The sequence below is a fragment of the Ammospiza caudacuta genome, chromosome 3 (assembly GCF_027887145.1).
Source record: "Ammospiza caudacuta isolate bAmmCau1 chromosome 3, bAmmCau1.pri, whole genome shotgun sequence".
NCBI lineage: Eukaryota > Metazoa > Chordata > Aves > Passeriformes > Passerellidae > Ammospiza > Ammospiza caudacuta.
Genome location: NC_080595.1, coordinates 33,571,311 through 33,598,577, shown reverse-complemented (window position 1 = coordinate 33,598,577; position 27,267 = coordinate 33,571,311). Strand labels below are relative to the sequence as shown.

At 40.3% G+C, this 27,267-nt stretch overlaps 1 protein-coding gene across 1 annotated transcript in view; it reads right to left on the bottom strand.

The window, feature by feature from the left end:
- Window positions 1-9,156: 9,156 nt before the first annotated feature.
- KCNK5 (potassium two pore domain channel subfamily K member 5) overlaps window positions 9,157-27,267 on the bottom strand; it is a 34,804-nt gene continuing 16,693 nt past the window's right edge. The window contains exons 2-5 of the mRNA XM_058802457.1: window positions 17,997-18,108; window positions 16,428-16,594; window positions 15,114-15,282; window positions 9,157-14,306 (exon numbers count right to left, since the gene is read on the bottom strand). Coding sequence (XP_058658440.1) covers window positions 13,492-14,306; window positions 15,114-15,282; window positions 16,428-16,594; window positions 17,997-18,108 — 1,263 coding nt within the window. The 3' untranslated portion in view covers window positions 9,157-13,491. The remainder of the gene's footprint in view (window positions 14,307-15,113; window positions 15,283-16,427; window positions 16,595-17,996; window positions 18,109-27,267) is intronic.

Sequence of the window (27,267 nt, the reverse complement as noted above, 5' to 3'; positions counted from 1 at the left end):
CCCACGAAGGGAGTGATGTTCCTCTGAGACTCCAGTTGCTGCTCTTTAGCTATGACTGTGCAAAGCATCTGTGCTACTCTGGAAGGCAAAGCCTTTCACAGAATTTCTTACCTCTTTTCCCATCCCTTCAATTAGGCAGAGAGGTGAATGAACAGGGACCTGTTACACAGCAGTGAAAGGCCACCAAACGTAGAACCGTAGAACTTCTGGAGAACTGTAATCAAGAGATAACTTTTGCAACTTTACATGCATGACAACTGATGTACAGAACAACCACTTCATCCGAGTCACACAAATCCATATATGTGGCTGAAAAGCAATGGAAGATGACTAAGGAGTGGGAGGGAAAGGCAGGCAAGGAGAACGTACTGTTCAAGGAGAAGCTGATGGAAAAGAAAAAGAATAATTTCCTTTTTCAAGGGGAAAAGCAGATGGGATACACTGATGTAGACATAGCAGTCTTTGCCTCACCACTATTATATCCAAACACTTGACACTGGAAAGGAGAGCCAGACAATGAACTAGAAGATTCCAACACCACCATATTCCAGTGGCCTTGACAACTAAGGAAGTGCAGGAAATAGAAAGGATATGAAGTCTCCTTGTCTTTTTATTATTTACCTTTTAATGTTAGCACATTCTAACCATGTTGGGGGCAGCCAGTCAAGTAAGTAGAAGAGTCATTTCTGCAATGCATATGAAATATTGCATCTAATTTACAGCAGAGTCTCATTAGTCTGAGTAACCCTAATACATAAGAGCAATAATTTAGAGAGTGATAAAAACAGATCAGACCTCTTAGAATGGACCCAAACTACAGCTGAAAGGGACCTCTAGAGATAACCAAATATGCCCTTCTGTACTGGGTGTCCCTGCATGTAGCAAGACTATCCCTGACAGTTCAGCTGTTTGCCTAAACCATTTGCAAATTCTCCAAGAATTTAAAGTCCATGTCCGCCTAGGAGTTTATTGCTCTTACAGTTGGAAATCACTTTGTTGTAGCACTAGGCTCTGTCATGTTTATTGCAATGTTGACAGATTTCTTTTATTATTTTCTCCAAGGCCTACAAAAGAACAGTTTATCTCCTGCTTAGCAGTCTTCACCAGTCTTTTACCCATCAGAAAACTTGTGTGTACTGGCTCTTTTGTTTTCTTTGTTAGTCTGAATAAACATATTTTTAGCCTTTTCTAATGAACTTTCTCAAATGCCATCCTTTCTTAAAACATTTTCTTGTTGCTATAATACAGACTGTTCTCAGTTTAGCTACACCTTCCTTAAAATCTGATGATCTGATTCCATGGAAAAGTCTATATTAACCCCACCATCCTAAGGAGTGGAACATTACTTCCTTCTCATCTCTCATGTTCTAATTTTGCTCATACATCTCAGGAATTATGGCTTTGGAGGCCATCGGATGTGTTTGGTGGGGGATCTTTGACACCTCCCAGATCCTTTCATACAGTAGTAATTCTGATGCTATTCTAGATATTTTATTTGATTTTAATGATCTCTAAAGTGTTTGAAATTACTTTCTTGAGGTGGGAGGATGGGATTTTAAGAATTTCCCGATACAGGCTCTATACTGGTGCATGTTGATTTCTTTCTCATTAATTCTGTTTTTAGTTTCTTCCTGTTTTGCTGCCCAGAGGCCTCTCCACCCAGGACAGTGAAAAATTAAAATGAAGATGAGAACAGGAACCAATTATTTCTACTTGCTAATGGGAACATAAAATGATCACAAAATTAAACTTTGGAGAGTTGCATGTTATGTGTAAGAAAAATTACTACATCAGCTGAAAAAAGAACCTGCTGAGGGAGGTGGTGGAAACAGCACCAGTAGATCTTGCCAAAGACACCACCAGACTTGTTGTCAGAGCAGTGTCATATGGGTTTGCTCACTGCAAAGAGTCACACATTTGTGAGGAAAGGAGTCTGCTCACACTCCGTGGCCTCCCAAGGCTTTAATAGCATCAAAAATGGGCAAGAGCAAACGAACCTTGCATGAGGGATTCTGCAAAGGAGACCCACCTAGGCTCTGGTCTGATCCTGAGGGAAACAGCACCACTGTTTCCCTTGTGAGAAGATGGGTGAATGGAAAAGCAGAAAGACATGAGACACCTCATGGTCTGTAACAATGGGGAACAAGGTTATCACTCCAAGAATTATCAGCTGCCCTCCTGGAGAGTCTTCTCAACAAGAGAGGGTTGTATGCTTCTCATGAAGCATATGGACATCATTTTTCATTTAAATGTCATATAATGGAGACCTTTAGTATGAAGACATTGGTTTACCTATTTTTAACCCTGAGGACCACTGTGGTGAATCAGTGGGAGGGAGGAAACAACTCTTTCTTGTGAGGTGTTGACAGTTTTTGCTTCTTCCAAGTCCTTTCCCAGCAGGTGGCATATGGCGGCACATGCTCTGCCCTCCTTGCCTGTGGACTTCTATTAAGGGAACAAGTCCCATCCCAGAGTCCCAGTGCACAGGGATGCTTCAGAGCCTTCAGCTGCAACAAGAAATACAAAATACAGTGTTCTAAAGCTGTTGAATCCACTCAAACTCATGCTCTTATCCTTCCCACTCCAAATATTAGCCCAGCCTAAACATAAGCCCAAGTAAAGGTCAGTTTAACAGGACATGGGGATGTAGAAGAATCTTTCTCACCTATAGTTGACATGGTTTCTTATTCCCCCTCATGCAGAGTACCTGCTGTGTGCAGGTGCCCTGGAGCGAGGGTTGCTCCATTTTCTTACTCCTTTTCGAAGTTCTAGAAGGTGACTGACAGTCTCCATCTAGTCCTGTTTCTCATTCCTAGGGCTTCATTTTTGTGTACAATGGCTTTGGTGCTGCTAGATATCCCTGATACTTGAAGAAAACTCCTCTACCTGAGTTCAAGACTAACCAGCCAAGAGCGATGCAAACTATAAAAATATCTCTGATAGCTCTGCCTGGGACCACTGGCAGCTGCTATTCATAGTCTGTCCTTGTGTGCTTGTAACCAGCTGATTGCCCCTGTCTGAAATGGTCCCTTTACCCTCCCTGGCACCACAACACTCCAAAATTCATCTATGGCACGTGGCACCAGCAGCATCCATCCTATGAACTTGTGCCCTCATGCATTATCAGCTTTCTATAGACTCCTTCATAACCCAAGTGGCAAATCTTCTGCACAGAGGTGGTGGTGTGAGACCCCATTCCCACTCCTCCCCTCTCCCTGGCATTCTGAGGCCACTGAGTGTCAAGTGTTACACATAAATGGCTCCTGACATTGATCTATGGTATTTTGAAGTTACAGCTTTGGCATTAATTTGGAATTATTGTAACTGGGTAAGTAGCACATATGGATTTCTCTACTGCTTAAAAAGATTCCACTGTGGGAGTTTTCTGTACCCTAAAGATTTGATATGTAGGCTGTCTAGATTATATTGGTTGCCATCTGGTTTTCAGTCCCACTCTTTGTTTTCAGTCTCCAGGCCATTATGCCTTTAGTAAATAATCAAACATATTTTGTTCTATTCAATTTCTTTTCTTCTGGTGAATTGTTGATTAGGAGCCAAAGGTTTATTTAAACAGGTGACAGCTTTGCTGCTTACTTGGTGCATTGGTAACATGATTTTAGGTCACAACTACAAAGACAAACGTAGTCATGCCAAGAGATCTGAACACACAACAACAAACTAAAGTGTATCTGAGGTGTGGAAGCCTTCTGGAGAATTCCAGACTAGAAAGAGCTAAGCTTTATCCTCCCAGTTCAGAGGCTGCAGCAGCAAGGACCACTGTGGTTATGAAGTGGGGTGGAGTGTAGGAGTGGCAGTAAGTGGGAACTGGAGTTGGAAGAAGGGGAGGAGGAACATGCAGCTAGAAAAGGTGCAACTAAAATTCACAATAGGCATGGACTCTTTCAAAACCTGTTTTAAACTGAAGCCTCACTAACAAATCCCTGTATTTCAATAGGCTTGCCCAATCCATTGCCCCCTAGTGAAGTCTTATCCTTGCCCTTTACTGAACTACATCCATGCAAATCCTAATCCCCAGCAGGTAAAAATAGCACGGCTGAAAGTGCAAAAGCTTGAGCTTTTCACTGAAGGAAGCCATGAACGCTCAGCTGGGTGCCTTGTCTGTTCAGTGTCTGCCTCCTGTAGCTGAAGCAGTTCAGACTGACATTGTTTGAGGGGAGAAGTCAAGTCTATCTTCTGGCTATCAGACCCAAGTGCCAAAGGGCTGCTGTGCCCTGCCTCAAATGCCAGGAGGCTGCTGTGTCCTGCCTGCAGGCAGCTGTGGTGCTCCTAGGGGGCATAGGACAGATGCAACACAGCTGAGGGAAGGGGAAATTAAGACATATAAGCAAGAAGACAAGTGATGGGAACCAGAAGATAGAGAGCAAAGGGTTGGAAATGGCATCCTTCCTTAAAAAATTGGTTGGGTCATTACTGCATAGGTCTGACCAGAATGTGTATTTGAAACCACAGTTCTCCCCACCCTGAGTCTTGTTGATATTGCTTTCAAGAATGGTCATTTTACAGTAAATACACTCTGACAAGCCCAAAGTCTCTTCCTCCCTCTCTGTGCCAAGAGTTTATCCCATGCATTTCCAAAACCACACAGCACTTGAAGGCACAGTAATATCTGGAGGCAGAAGCTTTTAAATAAGAGCCAGTTAGAGCTACAATCCATCTCCACCTTTTTTTTTTTTTAATTTTCCTTGCATTCTTTGAAAGAAGCCTGTCTCAAGCCTACACATTTTAAAAGGCTGCCAGTTCTTTCCTGCAGATTTTGCACCTTTCAGCTGTTAAGCCTCCATAAGATTTTACTTTGCATCTACTGACAAACATCATAGAGTAAAACTCCCCCAGAGACTTGGCCTGACAACATATTCAGAAAACTGCTTGAAATTATTTGACACTAATTTCTTGGTGGTTTAGAGCAATTAACAGATTCCTCAGCTATTGTAGTTCTGATTTCTTCCTGTACTTGATACAAATTTTATATTTTGCCCTAAAAAAAATAACTTCTTAATTCAACACCCCATCCCTTTAACTTTGCCTGACTGACATGCTGGGATTACCAGAGCTGGGGTTAAATGCCAGGGTCTCTCCATTTGAGCAGCTGTGAAGGATAGAGAACTTACACCACACAACTGCAGATAACTTGAAGGTTAAATTTTAAAAGCAGGTATTTGCTTTAACTTCTTGCCTTCACCTGATCTCTCTCATATATCTCAGAATCTAGTCTTACATTTTACATCAGTGAATTTCACTTTCTGAAGATAAGCAGCACAGAAAAAACCCTTAAAATTTGAGTCTTCTTCATTGTATGTAAAAAAGCCATCCTTGCAAGCCTTTCTCATTTTAAGCCACCAATTTTCTAGCATTTATTAAAAACTAACAGCCACAAAAACAGCCAAAGAGTGCAGTGTCCCCCTCAGGTGTCCAAGGTGTGTTGCTTACTCCTGCTTTTGCATTAATTTCCCATTCTAATCAGCAATTAAAAAGCAGGCCAATTAGCTTACTATTTTTCCTTCCTTTCCAGCTGTGCCTGAGATGAGTTGGCAAAAGCCCCAGGATGAGAGGAATAGAGTATATCAATAGAGATTGTCTGCATCTGAAGTGTTAATTTGTTCCTTTACTTTTTGCTGCCTGCCAACAACCCATAAACCACAAATATGAAGGTTGCCAGAGAAGGACAACAGAGCTTTATGAATAAACACACTTCAGCTTCAGAGCTTGTGACTTCCATTTCAAAGTGAACACAGATTTATTTCACATTGGTGTGCACATATTTTGCAGTTCTGCCCAGCAACCAGGAGTGTGTAGGAACAAGTGCTCCTCTGCAGAGTTTATTTTGATCAGTATGGATAGCGCCCAGCCCACAAATCAGCACAGAAGAGGATTTTTGTCTCTGATCTCAGCGGCATTAGGAATCAGGATACTTCCTCATACACCCAAAAGCTCAGCTAGATAAACAGAAATGTGATCAACAAGTGTCCAAAGCCAAAAGTCCACAGAACACTGCAAAGCTGTTGACAGGCCTTAAACAGGAATTTCGCTCTTGGTCATTCACACTGAGTGCATTAATTCTCCTTACAATTACAAGCATATTATGGTGCCACATTATATTTTTATATCTAATTAGATTAAAAGTGTCAAAGTATTTACATTTTACCTGAATTAATAATGCATAGAAGTAATTTGAAAACATGAGTGCTTTTGTTTAGCATGTATAGGAGAGTAGCCAAAAGAATGTTATTAAAAGTTAGCATGGGAAATTTCAAAGAATGAAATATAGCAAAAAAACCCCTGACTTAAGATATTTTGTGTTTTAACCTCCTCACAGAGGAGAAATTAATTGTTTCAGACATTTTCAATTTTTCAGAATTCATATTTTCAGTTTATTTTTTTCTTTCTTTGTCTCTCACAGCCCCACCCCAATAAGGAGAAAAGAGGAGACAAGGGTATAATTTCCACAGCTTTCTCCATGTAGGAAACAACATAACCATCAAAATATGAAGAGCGAGCTATCACTCTTTGCTCTTTCCTATGAGCAGCAAGGAGTGACAAGAGGGAGAGAAATTTTGGCATCCCATAAAAAATATTCTGAAAACAGAAAACCAAAACTCTTTGACTTCACAGTTTTTTCAGTTTAACTTGTAAAATCAAAAATGATAATCAGAATATTTCTCATACGTTAATATATTTTCCACATATCTACTCATTTTTTTATTAACCAGAAGGAGTTCTGGCTTGGAATCGTGGCTATAAGAGGAAGCCCTCCCATCAACGTGATACCTGGCTTTCAGGGAGCATAATGCTTCCAGCATCCCAGTCCACATGAACTCTCCCTTTCCAGAGAAGCCATGCTGGTGTGAAACAGCAAACCCCCCTGGTCAGTTAGATGAGTATTTGTGGGTGTTCTGTTTTGGACCTCTATGCTCCCATCAGTCGTGGTACCCCTCCCTGTGCTGGGCTGGCTGTGTAGTCCAAGATAACCACTGGCTGCTGCTTTGTTCACCCCAGGATGCACAACACCTGCCTAGACACCTCTTGTCCACAAACCCCCAACCCCTTATGAGTCTCTTTCCTTGGGAGCTGGGAATAAAATCGAGGCAGTAAAGGGCAGCTTCGCACCCCTTTTTCCCTGAGTCTTTGCCTTCATGCCACGAGTCAGCAGTTGCATCAGCTGCATGCAAAAGCAGGTATTTGCCTAAAATAAAGTGAATATCCCTCACCAACCCCTTCAAGTACCCCAAGCTGCACAAGACCTGGTGCTGAAGTCTGAGAGGAGAGCTAAGGGCCTGCCAGGAGGAGGCAATGCCATGGCTTTGCTCTCAGTGAGATAGGTGACTCTGGTCAGGGCTGGGTTTACCCCCATTCACCCATCACTTCCCCCTTTTTCTCAGGGATGAAGCCACAGCCCAGAATCAGGCAGTAAGGCCAGGCAGGTTATGTGGAGGAGGCCCAGACTGGGTGCAGGTCAAGGGAATTTCCCAAGAAACAAAAAGTAGTAAAAATCTAAGGAATGTTGTACTCAGCACAACCTTTTATTCTTATACTTCTATTCTTATATATCACAGTATTAGTTATCTTACTAAGGGCAGGTTGAGGCTAAAAGTGTATAAAAAAACCAAAAAAAAAAAAATCAACCAACCAAAAAAATGCCAAAAACCAGCCAACCCTTGCTGACAGACACAAGGTACAAGTCACAAATTTAAAAAGAAAACCCTTCCTCTTTAAACTATAGGTAACAGAGCTCCACCACCTCCTTGCATAAGATTGAGACAGGCATTTCATGGGTCCTTCAGGACCCGGGTCCAGCTACAGGGAATTGCTCCGAATGGAGTAGCATTTCCCTGTTAAAATGGTGCTGAACTGCAACTCATCCTGATTTTTTACTATGTTCAGCTCTCAGAAATAAAGGTTTGAGTTCTCTGTGCCCATGAGCTGCAGGTTGCTGGTTTCATGTTGCACCAGGTACTGGCAAAGGCCTAGGAAACACATTCAGTGAAAACATTTCAGGTTTTTAAGTGTCAGCTGCTCTGTGATTTTATCTATCTATTAAGCTATTGTGTTCAGAGAACCTGCAGCCAGGCATGGACCATTAGAACAGGCGTGTAACACATACAGGTTTGTCCTGTTTTCCTACTTCTTGCCACCTTCCCCTCAATAAATTAATGACACTACTAAAATTCCGAGGGCAGAAGGTGAACAGTAGTCTCCAGCCTGCTGGGAGCTGATGGAAATATTACTGGGTGCTTTCCAGACTCCATGCTCTGTGCTGCCCTGAGCTCCATGAGGAGCTGCACCTCCCTCTTTGGCTGTTTTCGGCACCAGTCACCAGTCAGGCACTTCTTCCTTCACTGCTCCTGTTGTGTGGCAAGAGGAAAAGCAGAGATTGGCTGCTCTCACTCAAATCCTACAGCATCTACCCTTCGTTGCCATGCCCATGCATCTCCCCACTTTCCTAGCTTGTGCCTCAGCAATTCTACTTATTTGTCTAAAATAGTTTCAGTCTCTTCTCTCTCAGGCTGAGGTTGTCTCAATTTCTTCAGATGGCTCCATCTGTACCATGGGTATCACCAAGTCACACTTTGCTGCCCATTAAGGCAGGTAGTTAGCTATTTTCCAGCGTGTTGCCAAGGAAACTGCTGGAGCTGAAGGACTGCAAATAGTTCTAGCCTGAAAAATGGTGAGCACTGCTACTAGAAATACTGCAAAAATTCATAAACAGCTACTCAGATATTTTAATAGCTCTGGCATGAGATTCAGATACCAGTCATAAATGTACATTTTATTTTATCACAGTACTGAATAATTCTAACATTTCCCATCCCTGTGCATCTTCTTTAAAAGCAGCCCACTGATAAAACACACCCCTTAAAATAAACTTCAGTTTATTTTTCAACAGCTGTCCAAAATCCACATTGAATAATACTTTGCTATGCTGTATCTAATTGAAGACTAGATGCCGTTGAACTGAAGTCATCAATACCCTGTACAAGTTAAGGCATCTGCTTGCATAAATAGCTTGCTTTTTTGGCTCTTTACCTTTGGGCCAGGACCAAGTCTCATCTGTAAGGTGCATTACAAGTGTAGGTAGTTGTAAAAAGAAATACTGATTGCCATTCTTCTCATGACAGAGAGGATAAATTGTAAATTTTTTATTGCAAAATATTAAAATAAATTACATTTTACAAAGACTTAGCAAATATTTACATACAGTGTGATTCCAGTGACAATCAGCAACAAAGAACAGACAGACAGGCATATTATGGAGTGATAAGAGTCAGAACTGCACAAATGTCAAAAGCCATACTGAAAGACAAGCAAATTTTTAAAAGTTAAATCCATCACAAATGGAATGAATCCTACAAGGCACAAAAATGACATGTCTGCAAAGTTCTTTTGTTTAGTCAACAGACATATTGCTTTTTGCTCTCCTCGTCTGTCTCTGCACACTCTCCCAGATCAACTGGAGGAAAAATAAAATCTTCACACATACAGCTGTGTTACCATGGATCTGTTATCAGTCTGGTTTTCATTCTGTGTGCTTTGTGATATCCATTGCCAGCAACAGATTCACGAATCATTAGTTCAGAAAAATTAAACACTCTGATTTTGTATTTCCTCAGTGACTTCGTACCAGTGTATCATCAGATGTGTGAGGCTGCCTGATGTGAGACAGGTATCTGAAAGTGATGCCCTTCTGGTAGAAACACGCTTCAGTAACACAGTACAAACCCAAGAAGCATCACAACGATGTCATGAAGAATGGGGTCATGTAGTCTTACAGCACTTAAAAGGCCTTTTGTAGGAACAGACTTCCATGGTCACATTTCAGGATTTAATTTTTGAAAAAAGAGTAAAATTGAAAGTACTGGCTCATCTTGGCAAAATTAATAAGTGAATCCATCCTTCACATGATGTGACTGGAAATAAAATCTACTTGTAGGCAACAGCTAGAAAGAAGAGTTTTCACTGCTATTCCATCCCTTCCTTATACATGCTTTTAAGCTTTTTTCCTTCCTTAAATATCCCCCATTCCTCTCTTTCCAGGAAGAGATCTGTCTCACCTATAAAACCAACTCCATAGCTTTAAGAAAACTACTAACATTATTATTAGTTAGCCAAATGAAATCAATAGGTATCCAAAGAAAATGTTTCCAGATTGACCAAATAATTGAAATTACAAGACATAACCAGGTAGCACTGGGGAATTCATGCAGAGACACTTTTGGAACTGAATAGAACAAAATCCAGCCTGGACACCCCTCTAAGTAATTACATGTAAATCTGAAGGCAGAAAGATATTAGTTTAGATCCCCCAGGCAGCTTCTTTTCTCAAGATGTGGAAGACAGGCAGGCAAAAAGCTGTCCTGTTTAGCTCTTCGGCACTTCTGAGATGGCACCATAATTTTAAAAACCCTGGGAATGGTTCAGCTTTTTGGAGAGAGCCATTATGAAAGCTATGCACCAGCTAAACCCCTCCAAAACTCTGAAACATGTAGGGCTTAACGAGACCAATTCTGTTGGCCCCTGTGTAAAGAGGAATTTTTTCCCAGTGTTAAGATTACATTAAGGCACATGGTGGGATATCTTGAGAACAGTTTTGTGAGGTGTGATCATGTTTCCCCGAAAAACTGGGAATATTGTACTTTGTTTTAATAAATTTAAACTATTACTTTAAATCCCATGATACTTATTATGCAGACTTATAGTCTATGCTGACTACACTGGGAAAGGCCAGAGAGCCATATCTAGCTTGATAATATGAAACAGATCCCATCTATTCTCAGCTCTGGCATACAAGTGCACTTTGCTACACAGAACAGTGTCTGGGTTCCAGTGTGCAACATCCCCTCCCAATCAAAGCAGCCCAGCCAAGTGTCTGGGTTGTATTATTTCAGTATTCAAGAGAATTTTTTCTTTTTTTCTTGTTTTTTAAATGAAGATTGGACTATGCTTTTCCATTTCAAGCACTTGCTGAAAGTCTTTTCTCTCCTCGTTGTCCTGTAGCTCTCTAACTGTTACTAAAACTTTGATCTTTGCATAAATAATGGAAGACAAGTTGGAGGACAACAAAAACTATATGGAGTGCTTTCTCATTTTATTTTAAGTTAGTGTGGACTTTTTTAAACAAAAAATATTTTAAAAGAAAGAGAAGGCTAAACTGACTACACAAGCATCCTGCACATATGCACATAATCCTACCTAACATTTCTTACAGTTATTGAGTACAGCTGTCAACCACAGCCCTTCAGACACAAAAACTTGAAGGGCTTGGAGTAATTTTAGAAGAGTGGAGATTAAGGTATCTTACTAGAAGTAAATAAGAATCATCTTGATACGGCCTCTCCTTCTTTCCTGTCAGATACAAGTGAAATTCACCCTGCTCCAAATAGCGTAAATGTAATAAAATTTGATTACAAATGAGAATCTCTCTTCAACAACACTACCATAAATTGCAGATTAAATACAAATCAAATGATGTTGACTCCACAGTTGTTTCGCATGACAGGTGGACACGAGTTGGCCACAATTTGGCCATTGTGTTCACATTCTATTTGAAAAAATGTCATATGTGTGGAAAATTCTAGGAAAGAAAACAGAATAGTAAAGACAGTCCCTTGTTTCACAGTAGATAACTTCAAAACTTCCCATCTAAAGGCTATCCAAGCAGAGTGCTAGCTTCCCATATATCTTCCTTCTTGCATGGGACAGGCCAGCAACTGAAGCTGCAGCCAATATTTGTAGTTATCAGAAATAGCCAGTAATTTAAGATTAGCATTGCAAGGTTCCAAAAGGTCTTCTTACAGAGCTGGTGAGTCTGCCAGCATTACACTGAAAATGAGACTGGGACAACTTTTAACTGTTCAATGAACTTTGGAAACTTTCGGACATACCAGAATGGTTTAAATACTCTAAAACCAAACAGATCAGCAGAACCTGACATGTTAAGGTTTAAAGGTCTTGGCTATCTTCTGTTCCAAATGTATTGGATAAATCTGAAGCCAATACCTCTTGCCAGCATATAATCAAGAGCCTCATGTGAAAGAGTTGTCAGGGTTAATGCACAGACATAGAAAAAGAAAGAAAAAGAAAACCATGGTAAAATTTCTTTGTAGCCAAAACAATTTGGGCATACATGCTATGAACAGACATGCTTCCTTCTAGTGAGTAGCCCATCTCCAAGTCAAAAAATAATACTTTCAGAAGCTTAGAGCCGAAGTTCCTTCTAAAAAAAAGTGCCTTATGGCCCGAAGTCATTTGATCACATCTCAGTCTGCCCAAGGTTTGATATTGCCCAAACTTCTATCGAGTGAGATAGAATAACCATTGTATACACACATAGGTCAAACTCTAAAAACAAAACAAAACAATATATGAAGCGTAATCAACTGTTTCAAAAATCATCTCCCATTCAAGTCATGTCTGAAGTACCAAGGCAGAGAGGAACATCAAACAACAATACTGACTAACACACTGCCCAGATCAGCAGCAGTGCTACAGGTCCCCTCTGACAGGCATTAGGGCATTTGGAGAATATCTGTGCTTCCCAAGGTGATTTTTTCCTAAGAAGAACAGTGTCAATAAAACTTCACCTGTACACAGATACTGTATGAGGTTCATTCAAGTATTTCCTTTAGGAAATGGACAGTGGAAGGACACTTTCAACACTAAAAAAGTTCATTGCATCCTGCTTGTGCCCATACATGCTTTGATCAGTAAGTCTTCCAGTCACTTTACTCTTTGACAGTTCTGGGGCTGATGTGTATCTCAGCAGCCCAACTGGCGAGCTTCATCCCAGATCTTTCCTTGTTAGAGGGCTCCTTCTCGATCCATTCCTTTGGAACTCTTAATTTTAGTATTTTATTTATGAAATTAGAATTCACTATAATTTGACAAGCACTGACATATTCTAAAGGAGATGTTTCAGATCTTCCTTCTCAGTCTACCAGCACAGCTCAACTCATATCTGTGTGCCCTGGCATTCCATCCAAAGTTTCTCTTTAAGTACAGCGCCATATTTTTGGCAGTAACAACTTAACAAAGAGCAACCCCCTTGATTTCATTTGTGATAAATGCTGGATTCAAATCCAGGTTTTCAGAGGTGAAAGGCTAATGGAGTAACCGAACATGTTTGATGCCCAAAACAGTCTTGCAACAGTATAGTTACAATCCCAAACTATTTCCTCAATGAAATGCATGAACTCAGAGCAGATCCAGTGTATTAACTAGTCTTTTCTATTTTGTTCAAGAACCATAAAATCAAAAGGAGTGGGACTCCAAATTCAACTGTTATTTTACAAGTCTTTCAGAAAAGCAAAGCTGACAGGCTCAGAAGCCAACTTAGGATGGGAAAAGGAGACTGGAGTTTCTTAGTCTGGGACTTGCTTTTGTTTTCAAAGAGACAGGAGAAGCTGCAAACTCACTTTTCTCCTTGCTCTATGTTCAATATGCACTGACCCCTTTCAGAAAAACATTGTCCAGCATGCTTCACGTGGCAGCCTTCACATTGCTTACTGTATTATATTCATTCATCAGCTGTTCATAAGGCACAGAAAGTTCTAGCTCATTATTGGTAAAGGTAGATTCATCAGAGGATGGGAATTTTACTAATTTTTTTGCAGTTTCAGATTCCTCTGCAAGATTATCATCCATAGAGGATTTTGATGTTTCCTCATCATCTGAGATATCTTCCTCTTCATCATCATCTTCATTTACAAATGTTATATTGGCATTCTCAAATATTAAGGGCCGATAGTCTCTGGAATCCCACACTTCACCTTCTTCTTCACTAATCCTGTCCAGCTGGTTCACAAACATGGTTCCTTCTAGAGGGCTGTCTGCAATATTTTTGTCATGGAGGGGTCTCAGTACGTGACCATTTTGAATGTCCAGGGAAGCCTCATCATACTCAAATGACTCTGTTTTTGTGTAAGTCACCTGAACATCTATACTGGCGTTCATTTGTTTGGCATTTTCCACTATAATCATTTTGTCATTGCTTGTCTTCAGGGCCTTCTTCCCAATTTGCTTTATAAGGTCATTGTAGGTCTCTTCCTTCTTTGAAAGAAAGCTGAAAATGTTGACATCCTTTGAGGTACCCATTTGAAGGGGTTTTTTAGGCCGAGGGTGGTTCTCAAATGACTCTTTTCTTTTTTTCCTCCGTTTCTTGATTGCTTTGTGGACTTCCACAAACATACTGACCTTCCAGTTAACAAAGAGTGAGAGCCAAGCTAGTCCCAGATAGATCCATAACTCCACAAAGTATCTGTAAAGCGCATGATAGTTTGCATCTGGATTTACACCTACAGGAAATTAAAAACAAAAACATTACTGTAAGAAGAGTCACAGCTGATAAACCTTGAAGTTGTTACCCTGAGAACTGCTCTCTTCCTCACTAAAAGAGCCTTGTTATTTGAACATCACTCAGAGAGGTACCAAGTGGGGAAATGAAAGAAAAAGTTGATCCCACATCTTCCACTTGTCGGCTACATGTATTCTGACCACTGGACTAACCAAATAAAAATGAAGTATATTTATCCTCTCCTTGTAAGATATAAAAGTGAACATTTTCCTGCTTAAAAATTACCTGTCTTCTTCCTGCCACTGAAGCATGCACATATAGGTACCTTCCTTGAGAAAAAGATTCAGAGTTCAAGGTATGAGGACCAAAGTGCTGAATGAAGCAGTGGCTTTTAGAGAAAGAAGAGGTTTATGAGGAGAGAGGAATATGCTCAGCATTCCCCATTGACTAGTTCTAGGCAGGTGTAGGCCCAATGCCTACACATCCTGCTTAGATCCCATTCAAAGGTGCACAACTAACATGGTGGGCAGGGTAGTTCTTTGCCTGAAATACAGACCTGGGGTACCAGACAGACTTATGGACTCTAGAACTTGGCTGCAAAAATAACTCAATAAAGGCCTTTGGTGTCTACACCAACACTGAAGAGCCAGATCTAATCCACTGGATCAGCAGCCAGCCTTAACAGAATATTCTATCCTGCAAAATGTGCTCTAAAAACTTAGAAAACATATTTTCAAATTAAGAGTTTGGAAGTAGAATTGCGACACTGTGCATGTAATAAAATAATACATAAAATACAATTACTGACCAGCAACAAAATCTCCAAATCCTATGGTGGTGATAGTGATGAATGAGAAATAGAGGCCTTCAATGTAATTCCATCCTTCAGTCACCATGAAGACAAAGGGAGGAATAACCAGATGGACCAAGACACCCCAAACAATGAATATAGCCGTGCATGTAATTTGGGCTTTCCTCTGCAAAGAAAATGCAAAAGTCAGGGAATGATCTCAATTTTTTTTTCCTACCCATGGCACCAAGAATCATCTGACAGTACCAGATATTTCAGTTTTGTGCTAACAATTTAGCTACCATAATTAAAAGTCCCTATAAGTGACTGAAGTAAACACACCTTTTTTTTCCTTTATGCAGAACTCCCTATTCTTGCAACTGCTTGCTCAAAAAGGATTATTTGCTCATAGTTTTGTTTCATGTTCTTGGAAGATTTTAAGGAGTCCCAAATATTTTATAAATTGGAATGGGATATGGACATAGCACTCTAGTCTAAAAAGCCATCAGTACCTCTAATTTTCCTCTTACTCATTTGAAGACAGAAGATCAGAAGCATTTTAAGTTGTTTCTCTCCCATTTCTGTTTCTTTCTCTTTGTCCCTCATGCCAGCCTCTGTACAAACCTCCACATACACACATATTTCACTATTATTTTCTGTATTTTCAGGTGCAAACCCTGTACTTTCAGGTGCATTATTTTCTGCACTCTTCTCAGGTGCAAACCCAAGAAATTTCTTGCTCTGATTCTGAAAGCAGGACCTAAAGCAGTCCCAGTGCCCTCCAGGCACTCTGACCCTGCACTGCCTCCCATTTCTGAGCAGAGTTAGAACTGAGGATTCACTTAGAGTGGGGAAGGGAGGAGAAAGAAACCCAAACAAACCATCACCAAAAAGCCAACAAAATGCCACAAACCAAAAAGCAAAAGCCAGTAACAGAACAAAATATTGTTTTGCAGTAGGTTCACTGCACAGCAGGAAATATTTGTGCTAGCATGCAGGCAGGTGGGAGCCAAGCAGGACAGCATATTATCATTCCTGTGCCTGAGGAGCTTGAATGAAACGTCTGTGAAATGGAGCCTCATGTACATTTGTTCTAAAGGTCTTTAACATAAGAAGTAGTACCAAAGGTTTTTGTGAGATCTCATTTTGCTAAACTTCTTGCAGAACTAACACATCAGATACCATCCCTCTTTTAGTTCTTTCAATGCACACCATTTGAGAAAATTTGTGCAAGTGTTCATTTACTACAAGATAAGCAGGCAAGTTATGAAATGCAAGCTTAATTCATGCATCAAAACTACACAGTTCAAGGGTAAACAAGTAAGGGCTTACCAGGCTGACTCCTCTTTTCGTCAGAAACTGGCCCAGCCTCTTGGCACGTCCTCCAAAGAATTTCCCCAGAGCACTGATCCACGTCAAGCAGAGAGGGACTCCAAAAAGCCCATAAAAAATGCAGAAGAGACGCCCAGCATGTGTCTTTGGGGAAACATTTCCGTAACCTGGAAGAGATAAGCATACCCTCCGTCTGTTCTGGCTGAAGAGAATCCAAGGCAATTCTAGCTGTGCACAAAACAACACTGTGTGGGCTCCTACTGTGTTGGGCACTCCTTACTTCACCATCTAAAAGGGAATTACTTTACTTCAGCTGCCCATCTTCTGAAACTGGATGCATTCCAAATCTAACAAACACATATTCCATTACTGTACTTTGTGTTCCCTAGATTTTGTGAATATTTTTCTGGACAAGATGGGTAAATAGAAAATAAAGCTCATCTCAAAACTTCTGATGTGATGTCCCAATCTTAAGCAGCATTGTTAAAACTTGACTGATTTAATTTTACAGAGTGAAACTCAAAATTCATCCTGAAGCTAGGTCCTGGTGAAAGATACACTATACACATTTAACTTGTGATGCGGTACCTTTGCAGGGTAAGAGCTTGTGAGTTAAGTGCAAGGCGAGTAAGTACAAGATATTTCAAATGAATTTGGTTCTTTGCTGGTCATAGAACCCAAGAGAGCATTGCAGATTCAGGCTCTAAAATCAGCAGCCTATATTCTGAACTTCTGATAGAGTCTTCTTATTTAGGAGTGTTATTGACTTCAACATTTTTCATAAGTTATAATATAAGCTGGGTATTGTGAATTTTAAATAATAAAGAAAACCACAGTACAGCATACAGTTTAACAGTAAGACTTCTACATTTGGTCTTCTCTGGTTATTTTGCATTCCCTTTTTTTTTAATTGTGCAACAAGTGTGTAACAGCACCATGTAGCAAAGATTTTTCTGCAAAAGCAGAAGGAAAATGATTTTGAGTTCTGAAAACTTGTATATCACAGGAGAAAGACGTCTTCCAGTGCAGAGGATCTTTATAAGGACAAATCAGTAGTGATATTTAAAAAGCAACAGTTGCTCTGCTTCACCTTTTTTTAAGAGGTGGATAAAAAATATAGTTAGTTCTGCAAGCCAGGAACACTGATAATTTAGTAGTAGCTCAAGAGAACACGTGTGTGTAACAAGACAGCAATCCAAAAACCTCATATGCACTTGCTTTAGGTATTCATTTAATGGAATGCTTTGTTATGCTTTTGTTTTGGAATTTTATGATTTGGAAATTTAAGTGCATAAATCAATGGAAATGGAATGACACCAGCCAACCCCAACAGCACCTTTAGTCCATTACTTATTGGAAAGGCACACTTCCCTCTTCTGTACACACATGGAGAGGGTGCCAAAGCCCTTGGTTTTTTCCTCCATGAATCTGCAGGTGAACACACACTTTAGGCAGCTCCAGCCAGGGGACTCTATTCGGTGGCTACCTTGACACAGAAATGGGAGACTACAAAAACAGTAGAGCCTACAGAGAACTACAGATAGAAAGGTTGACATAGTAAATATTTACCGATTGTCGTGATCACAGTAGCAGCAAAGATCACAGCATTAGGCCAATTCCAGTTGTTAAAAGTATTGTTCCCAGTGATGGCAACCCCCTGTCCAGCAGCGTCTGACACAATCTGTAAGGAAAAAGTAACAAGCAATCTTGTAAAATCCTGGCAGCCTAAAAAAAAATGTGTCTGTCCCTCTCACGTTTTCCCCCTTAGCTCATACTTTCAAAATAATCTCTTGAGTTTTTTGTGAAGGCTGCCCTAGTATATTCAATAACAATAATTTTATGAAATACTAAAAACTTTCTTCACATAAGAAAAATTAATTCAGGTGCTCCGACATTTCAATAGGGAGTTTCAATCAGATAAACTTTTACTTGACTTACAAGTTTAAAACAAATAGATGTCTTCCAGAGAGCAAATAACACTCCTGCAAACTGAACTAGCATTTAACCTCCAGTGCAGATCTTGAATTTGGTTTAATATTAGGGACGTCTTCAGAACTACTATCCATTTCAAAACACTGTTACATGCCTCAGCTTGATTTGGGTATGAATGTCATAGAATCCTTGGCAAAGCTCATGTGATTCATGTTAATTCACCTGCTGTCTCTAACGAAGTCAAACCATCTAAAAGCAAACACTTAAAACTGTACTTTTCAAAGACAGAGAAATTAACATTTTTTTCAAAGCATTTCATGCAACAGGATTCCAATCATTGTCCTTGAATCAGGCCCTTTTCTTCTCCCACGCTGGAATCTGGTATGTCGTGATAAATGCAAAGCAGTAATTCTTATTTTGTGCAGAAATTGCAAGTTTCAGACCAAAGCCTTGCATCTCGCTGATTCTGGAGCGCATTTCTACCTCCCCAAAGTAAAAGGAAAAAACCAAACAGATATACCACATTCCCTCTCGGAAATCTCAAGTTATTTAAATGTTTGCCCTGTAGCATCATGATGCAGGTTAAAACCTTACCACGTTACTCTGCTTTTTTCCCTTCAGTGTAAACACCGAACAAAACTCTGAGGCAACATCAACAGACAGGAAAGGTGAAGATATTTCCAAATGTTGATTTATAATGTTACCCACTGTATGCATTTCTCCCTCAGTAAGTGTTGAACATAAAAAACTATCTGCAGCTAAATATTTAAAAAACTGGAAGCAATATACTTTAAAAAAAAATTTTTTTAGAAATAAACATGATGTTTATATTAAACTGGCAAGAACTTTTAAAGGTAACAACCAACTCTTCCTTCCCCCATCACCCTTTCCTTCCTTTCTACTTGATTAAGATCTGATCTTGGACCCAGCAGAGAACACAAAGTTCAATCACTACATACAAACATACACAAGTTAACACAAGTTTTAATTATTCTTGAGACTTAGTACATATTACCACCCTCCTACTGTAATAAAAATGCCCTCAAAGTGAATGTATTGTACATATACAAGATGCACATGATTTAATTAAAAATGCACTTTCAACACACTGTTATGTGTTGTTCCAGGCTGTTCCAGGAGATAAAAGGAGAAGCATTGAAAGTGAATGAAGGTAAAGAACTCGATTTTTTTTTCTCCTGGTAAAGTCAAAGTGTGTGTAAAACTGGATGCAGTGTCTTTCCACAGCCTACAGGCTCTGGATAGAAGAGGGACAGAGTTCTCACCAAGGCACTCATTTATCATGAGAAAGTGGTGTACAAATGAGAAGCAGCCCTAAAACAGGCAGGTTGAGGGCAGGCAAGTAAAACACACAATGTTTTGAGAGCAGGCAAGTAAAACACACAAACCCTCTTCCAAAAAAAAAAAAAAGTATCACAAGAGCTCATCTGAGAAGAAACCAATCAAAGTACAATCACTCATTTCTGCCATGGTCTGCGAAGGAACTTCCTGAAAGTCCCAAAGGACATCCAAATCACCTCAAAAACACAATCTGTTATCTATTATTCTTGAAAAGATGCCCTGACTTCTTCTATTGCCTAAATGTTACACTAAGAGCCAGTTTTCCAGTCATTCTCCATTCCATAATCAGACTTGGATATTTTTTAGTTATTGTTTCCTCACAAAGCAAGAGATCTCCAAGAGACCCAGTGAACTATCCACTCCCATTATCTCACTGCATTAATCCACCTTGGCCTGACCTCACGAGCTCAGCTTCCCAGTACATACGAGTATGTCAAGACCTGCCAGGATTTGAGGTCTGGAGGTCTGAAGAGGTCCCAGATCTGAGGGGAAGGAGCTGCTGGACTGAGTGGCACACAGCTGCCCTTTGCAGCCAGGCAGCTAACACTCTGGGGGAGATGGCCAGCTCCACAAGTTATATGAACCCTTGGTATGGTGAACCAGAGATAATTCTCCAGACACAGCTGACACCCTCTTCCTGTCCCTATTTGCACACAGCTATTGGCTATTAGCACACAATTATATAAGATCGATAGTCCAGACTTCTAAGTTACTTTATGCCTGCAATAAGTCTGAATGTGCTATATGCATCCCAGCTGCAGGAACAAAGTCACAAAACATGCTTATATAGCTTTGGTGCTGTGGGAAATATGTAGCTGCTTTCCAAGCAGCTTAACTTTTGCCCATACTGAAATAATTAAAGGTTCTGGCTCAAAAAAAAAAAAAAAAAAAAAAAAAGTGAGTGGACACTATACAACTGAACAGCAAACATGGTTGTGTTCTTTTGCTTGGCAAATCTGTTAGGCTCAAATGTCAGAGATGCCTTTGTTTTCATATGTGAGGATATAGAATGCCCCAGGTTGGCTGTGCTTGATTTCCTAAACTACAGAAAACTTCCACCAAAAAGTCTTTGGATTGTAAAAAACAAGGCAAGGAAGAAGAGGAAGAAGAGGGTAGGTGGTGCAAGTGTTAGTATCTTGAGAGACGTATTTTTAAAATACTTTTTCAAGTATGCACAAATGCAAAAGCTGAAAATAACTAACTTATAATTTATACATCGCCTTAGGTCTCACCTCAAGAAAGTTCATACTGATAAAGGCAGGAGTGTTTCAGGCACCTGCCACTTGAATTCCCCCCATATGAGTAAGAGTAGGGCTGGAAAGTTCTCAAAACATTTAAAAATAGCAAGGAGAAGTCTTGGCCCATATAGGTCACACACCATTACTGATTTTATTCTAAGTGTTAAGGAGTGCAAGAAAATCTTAAGAGACTCTAGTAAGGAACAGTTGGGTCTGATGACAATAAGCAAGAGGAAGAAAAAGGACTTCTGAGGTATTTGTGGCCAGATAGACAGACACACCAGACTGAAGACAGAAGACAATAAACTGACAATATGTGAACTAGAGCAACAGATCCTGCCCCACAGGCACCCTATTACATAGAGGAAGAAGAGCCAGATACTGCTCAGAGCCAGGTCTCTTTTGAAGAGGCTAAAGCCTCCCGTGTTATTCAAAGCATTCCCTGGGATGTCACATCCAGGTCTAATGGCAGCTTTAAGGTTCTCCCAGTGGTATGAACAATTGTCTTTTGAAATGCTGTTTTTCCACAAGAAAGGAGATGTAATTGAACTATTAAGCCTGAAATTACACCCAATGGCTTTCATTCTACTCCCAAGAGTATTACAATGTAATGGACAATCACAGCTTCTGAAAGCTGAATCCATTAAAGCAAGAACTGATGCATCCTTTGAGGACTCCTAGGCTTTGTCCTCACTTCTGACTCCAAGAGAACATAGGAGTAATTTTGCTTCTTTCTCAAGTTGTTTTATCAACATGGATGCAAAGATTTCGTGCACTGAAAAACACTGAATTTAGAATCTACCAAGTACTTTAGAGACTTTCCTACAAGAAATGAAAAAGCTTTAATGGTAATCTTTTTTCACACTGACATCTAAATACAATTTGAAGAAACCAGAGAAGTGCAGTAGTTATCTAATCATAGGTATGTATAATACTGACAATTAGCCAATCACAATAAAATTATCCAGGGTAATAAATTTTAAATTTAAACTATCAGATGAACAGTATACTGCTGTTCATCTTTAACAAGATTTCAGTTTTTAACCAAATCCAGTAGCAGCAGGGCTAAACAGATAGGTGAAGTGATACAAGCAACTGTACGAACAAAAAGCCTAAAGGAATTCATAGTGACTTTAAAACTACATAAACAGTTAAAATTCATGCCATGCTAATTGCATACCCTCGTCCCACATGGCTTTTACAGTGATTTAGGTTTTCTGGCTCCAGCTATAAAGTTACAGTAGCACTCAGCTGTTTATAATAATCTTATTTTTAGATGCAATAAAAACATATTTAATTGTTAATGGATATCTTTCCAATAATAAAAAAAACCTGAGTCACATGTTAAGACTCCCAGATCAGATATATATTATAAAGTTCTGCTGACCTGGATAATATTGCCCCAGGATTGAGTACATGTATATAAAGAGAAAAGAAACCCTCTCAGCCAGTAACCCTTTTGAAGGAAAAAGGCCTGTGGGTGGTCACAGCTAAACTGACAGGACAGCATCCTCAGACTCATTATGCAGACAGGCAGCACAGTGGCCATGGGTGGAAGTTTCCTGTCCTGTTGGCATACTTTACTTTGATGTCTGCTTACACATTAAAAGTAGCAGAAGCTATTTCACAGACACAGGCACAGTCTGAATTTTGTAAGTACTTTATAGCTAGATCAAGTTGTAAATTCACAGTCAAACTAGAATATATTAATCCTGGCTTACAGCTGTCATAGCTCAACTACTGTGTAAGTTTCTGTATTTAGTTGTTAAACAACAAATATATATGTAATGTAATACTAAACAGCATAATTTATTATTTTGAGTTATAATCACTGGAGAAAGAGAAAGCAACAAACAAGGTAGATACTGAAGGTGATTGGCTTTCACTCTGCACCCCCAATGTGCCCCAACTGAATGGAAGATACTGTCCATCAGAGAAAATATTTTCCTCTCCGGAATACCTTGGCAGCTTGGGTTTTGGGTAAGGAAGGGGAAAGTGAAGCCAACTATGCAACTAATGTTTTTACCAATGAATAAAAAACTCTTTCTCCCCAATTACTTTTCATGTCTAGATCTATGAGGTGTACACAAGTAATGTTTTATTAAAAATTCCTGTTTGAGTTCTTCAAAGACTTCATATTAACCTATATATTTTTTCACCTCTCTTCCCAACTTCAAAGACAGATGCAGTACTGCTAAGAAAATCCTGCTGTGCCACGCTGCTTACTTTGGTAGCCAGAGACACAACGTGGCAGAGCTGCAGAAAGCTGAGAGAATTCCCATACGGTGAAGTAATTTCACTGAGGCAGCAGACAGATCAGCTATTCCCATGTCATCTTTAGAGCGGCTGCTATACATGTGTCAGTGCACAGAAATGGAAGCTCATCACTTCTTGGAAAGGAAAAAAAAATTCTTTAAGGATTAGAATACAAAAACCTCACACAGCCTAGAATACAAAACAGCAGCACCCTCTCTGGACATGTTTCTGCCACTTAGCACCTGGCACATTTCATATGTGATCTGCTGGAGGCAAGAGTTCTCAGGAAAGCATGGTAGTAACCATCCTCCCTTTCTGAGCAGCTCAAAGCCACCAGAAAAGCACACAATTGTGGTTCCTGCCATCCTTTCTCATTGCCATCTCTAGTGTAATGACAGACCTACCCTAACTGCTCGCGTTCCCATCGGAATCACACTGGCAACATGACCAGGGCCAGCACACGGAGCCAAGTGGACAAGCCCTTGAGGCTGCCTTTGCCACTTGACAGTCTCTGCAGGATTACACAAACCAGCAGGACTTAGGATAGCTGACCTCTCATTTCCCTCTCAGCATTATCTGTGTTTGCAGTATGAATTTCATGTTTGTCAGGGCAAGAACCATGCCAGATGTAAAAGAAGTCTTTTAGCTGAGTCCTGGATTTCCTACTTCTCTTCTGTGGGGAATGGTTTGCGACCTTTTCTGAGAAAGAAAAATAAGACAAATGAACCACATTGTCTCAGTCTGACAGGCAACACCCTTGTGTCTTGCTAACCTGTGAAAGTTTTACTGTCCTTTACTGACCTATGCAGAGAGTTGAGCTGGAAGCAAGAGGTGCAGGATATGAGTCAGCAGCACCTGCAGTATAGGAGGATGGTGGGAATTAATAAGTTCCACATTAAGTGAAGAGGACACTGGTTGACTACACAAGTTTGGTTCCGGATCAGCTAAGCATAAAGGAGTGAATACCCAGCTGGCCTATGTTAAACTAGGTTCTGCAAGACTCTTGATAATCCTAGAACTTGTATAGATAGTCTGTTTTAACAAACAAAATCCAAGGCAGAAATGTCTTGTTTCTAACAGGACAATGGGGTTGTCGACAGTAGCTGCCTACCACAAGGTCAAAGTTGAAACTGAAACAAAAAATAGGAAATAATCATTGAGGGAATAATGTTAACTTTCACTTCTAGAAGAACAGAAACTCTACAAGCTTCATGCTTGATGTTGACAGATGTAAATAACACACATAACCAAAAGAATACATGAAGTTTATGCAAAATCTAGAGAGATCACTAGACTATATAGCATTCCTTCTCCTTTATGTATGAATAGAAATAGAAGAAAAAAATAAAAACAAACCCTGGAAAGCAAGTGTTATTCCTCAGGTTTACATTCCAATGTAGATCAACTACAAACAGCAGGGGAGAAGTTTTCCCCTTGCTGTCATAACCAATCACTTTATAAATGCAGTGCAAGTGCTATAGCAAGTGCACACATATTTTGCATTTTTCAATCAACAGTTTAGTCTTAAAATATAGTTCTCTTATCAAAAGACAAAGTTTTGAAAATTCCCAGTGTGGGAAAAAAATCCTGGCAAAACATGGATTAACATACTTCAAGGGAAGAGTTTTTTTCCAACAATAGCAAGATTTAATCCAGAATGAGATGATATTTTCACACTTTTATCAATACAGCAAATAGAATATTATCTTCTCACTTTTTCACAGTCTTGGGAAAAAGAAGAACTGAAAGGGGTTTTGCTGTTTTTTTAAAACTGTTTCAACATGTCAGTGTTTTTTGTTTATTTGTGTGCTTTTAATAAGACAATTATAAAAGATATTTAAATTTGCTACAAGTGACTTTAAATGATGCACCAGTATCTTACAGCATACAAACCAGAAGGGTATATATAGAGTTTGAATGCATTGTATATAACATACTTTACCCAAAAGGTTATATAACAAGATTGAACTTGCTCTGCAGAAAGAGTTTGGCTAATCTTGTTGATTCTTCATTTACCCAGCCAACTTCTCAGTGTTTCATTCTGTTCATGCAACAGTGCTTCTCAATGCATAAATTAATTACAGAACCAAGACTCACTATTGCTTTCCCTTCATTATGCTTTACTTTGGTCTGTCAGGAACTTGTGCCTTCACCTAAGCAGATTTTTTCTTACCTAACTGAGCTTCCAGCACATGCCACTTCATACAAAGCTGTCCCTACATCTGAGCCTGATAGTTAAAGAATGCATGTAAATACATGCCTGGTTTTCACTCTGCATAGTTTTGTGATACAACAGACAGCAAATTAGGCATCATTTTTGGCTGTTAGTTTAGAACACAGAATACCCAGAAGATTTCTTTACATGTCTTGTTCTTGATTTCTTATTTAAGTCATTTTGCCACAATTCATTTTTGATTTGTTTTTAAGTGGGAAACCTCCTGTTCTGAGACTTAGATGTGGCTGGCACTTTCTTTTTAAGCAGTCTTGCTAGTTTTATTGCAATATTTTATTATTTCCATTTAGGTGGAGAAAGCACAGAGTGGAAAACCTTGTCCTTCACTGGACTTTGAAAGCAGATTCCAATGAAAGTAATTAAGTACATGCTATGAAGAAAACTGTGGATTAGAGCTCAACATCTCTTTTAATTTACTGATAAACCAGTACAGAACAGGCTGTCCAGTAAGAACACCAAAGACAAGAAACTACCAAACAAGATACTATCAAACACAGAGAAACATGGAAATGGTCTTTACCAGAGAGAAAATACACTTGACTAAACAACTGCATCACTGCGCTGTAAGGAAGCCCTGTGTGTGTCCTTCAAAGGGTGCAACTGAGTTTGGAGAGGATTAGAAAACATTGACATCTTAATCCTACACACCTACCTTTACACTTGAGAATATTCACTATTTAGTGTAATTCTGAGGAAGCTTCTATAAGGTTTATTTACATGCTCAGAACCAAGGAAGAACACTGACATTCCCCAAAGCAAACTGGAACTGCTCAACATGAGCTCCAAAATCTCTCTGCAAAAGAGTTTGCTGGATATGCCAGTGAACTCTTATCTGCATCTGAAGTTCTATCACATTAGCTGTTCTTAAAATTCACACTACCCAATCCCAGAATCACCTGTAAACGCAAAGAGTATTTAAACAACAGCATCCTTGCTACAGGTTAGTGAATCCATTGTGTTTTTGTGGCCACACTTTGGTAGCTTGGGGGGCTGCAGGGGTGGCTTATGTGATAATCTGCTTGAAGCTTCCTCCATGTCCAGCAGAGCCAATGCCAGCCAGTTAGTTCCAAGATGGATGTGCCACTGGCCAAGGCTGGACCTATCAAAAATGATGGCAACATCTCTATAATAATGCAGTTAAAAAGGAAAAAAAATGGTATTGCTCCAATGAAACTGCAGCCAGAGCAGAGAGGAGTGAGAATGTGGGAGGAACAGCTCTGCAGACACCAAGGTCAGTGCAGAAGGAGAGGCAGAGATGCTCCAGGCTCTGGAGCTGAGGTTCCCCTGCAGCCCCTGGTGCAGACCATGGTGGAGCAGCTGTGCCCCTGCAGCCCATGGAGGTCCCTGGGGATGCAGAGATCCACCTGCAGCCTGTGGAGCAGCCCCACAGCAGAGCAGCTGGATGCCCAAAGGAGGCTGTGACCCCAGGGAGGCCCGTGCTGGAGCAGGGTCCTGGCAGGAACGTGCAGACCCATGGAGAGAGCTCACTCTGGAGCAGGTTTCCTGGTAGGACCTGTGGGGCACCCATGCTGGAGGAGGCTGTGCCTGAAGGACTGAGCCCCATGAAGGGTGACCCCCATGCAGAGTTCAGAGAGAGCTGCTGTGCCTGAAGGACTGAGCCCCATGAAGGGTGACCCCCATGCAGAGTTCAGAGAGAGCTGCTGTGCCTGAAGGACTGAGCCCCATGAAGGGTGACCCCCATGCAGAGTTCAGAGAGAGCTGCTGTGCCTGAAGGACTGAGCCCCATGAAGGGTGACCCCCATGCAGAGTTCAGAGAGAGCTGCTGTCCATGGGACAGACTCGGGCTGGAGCAGTTCATGGA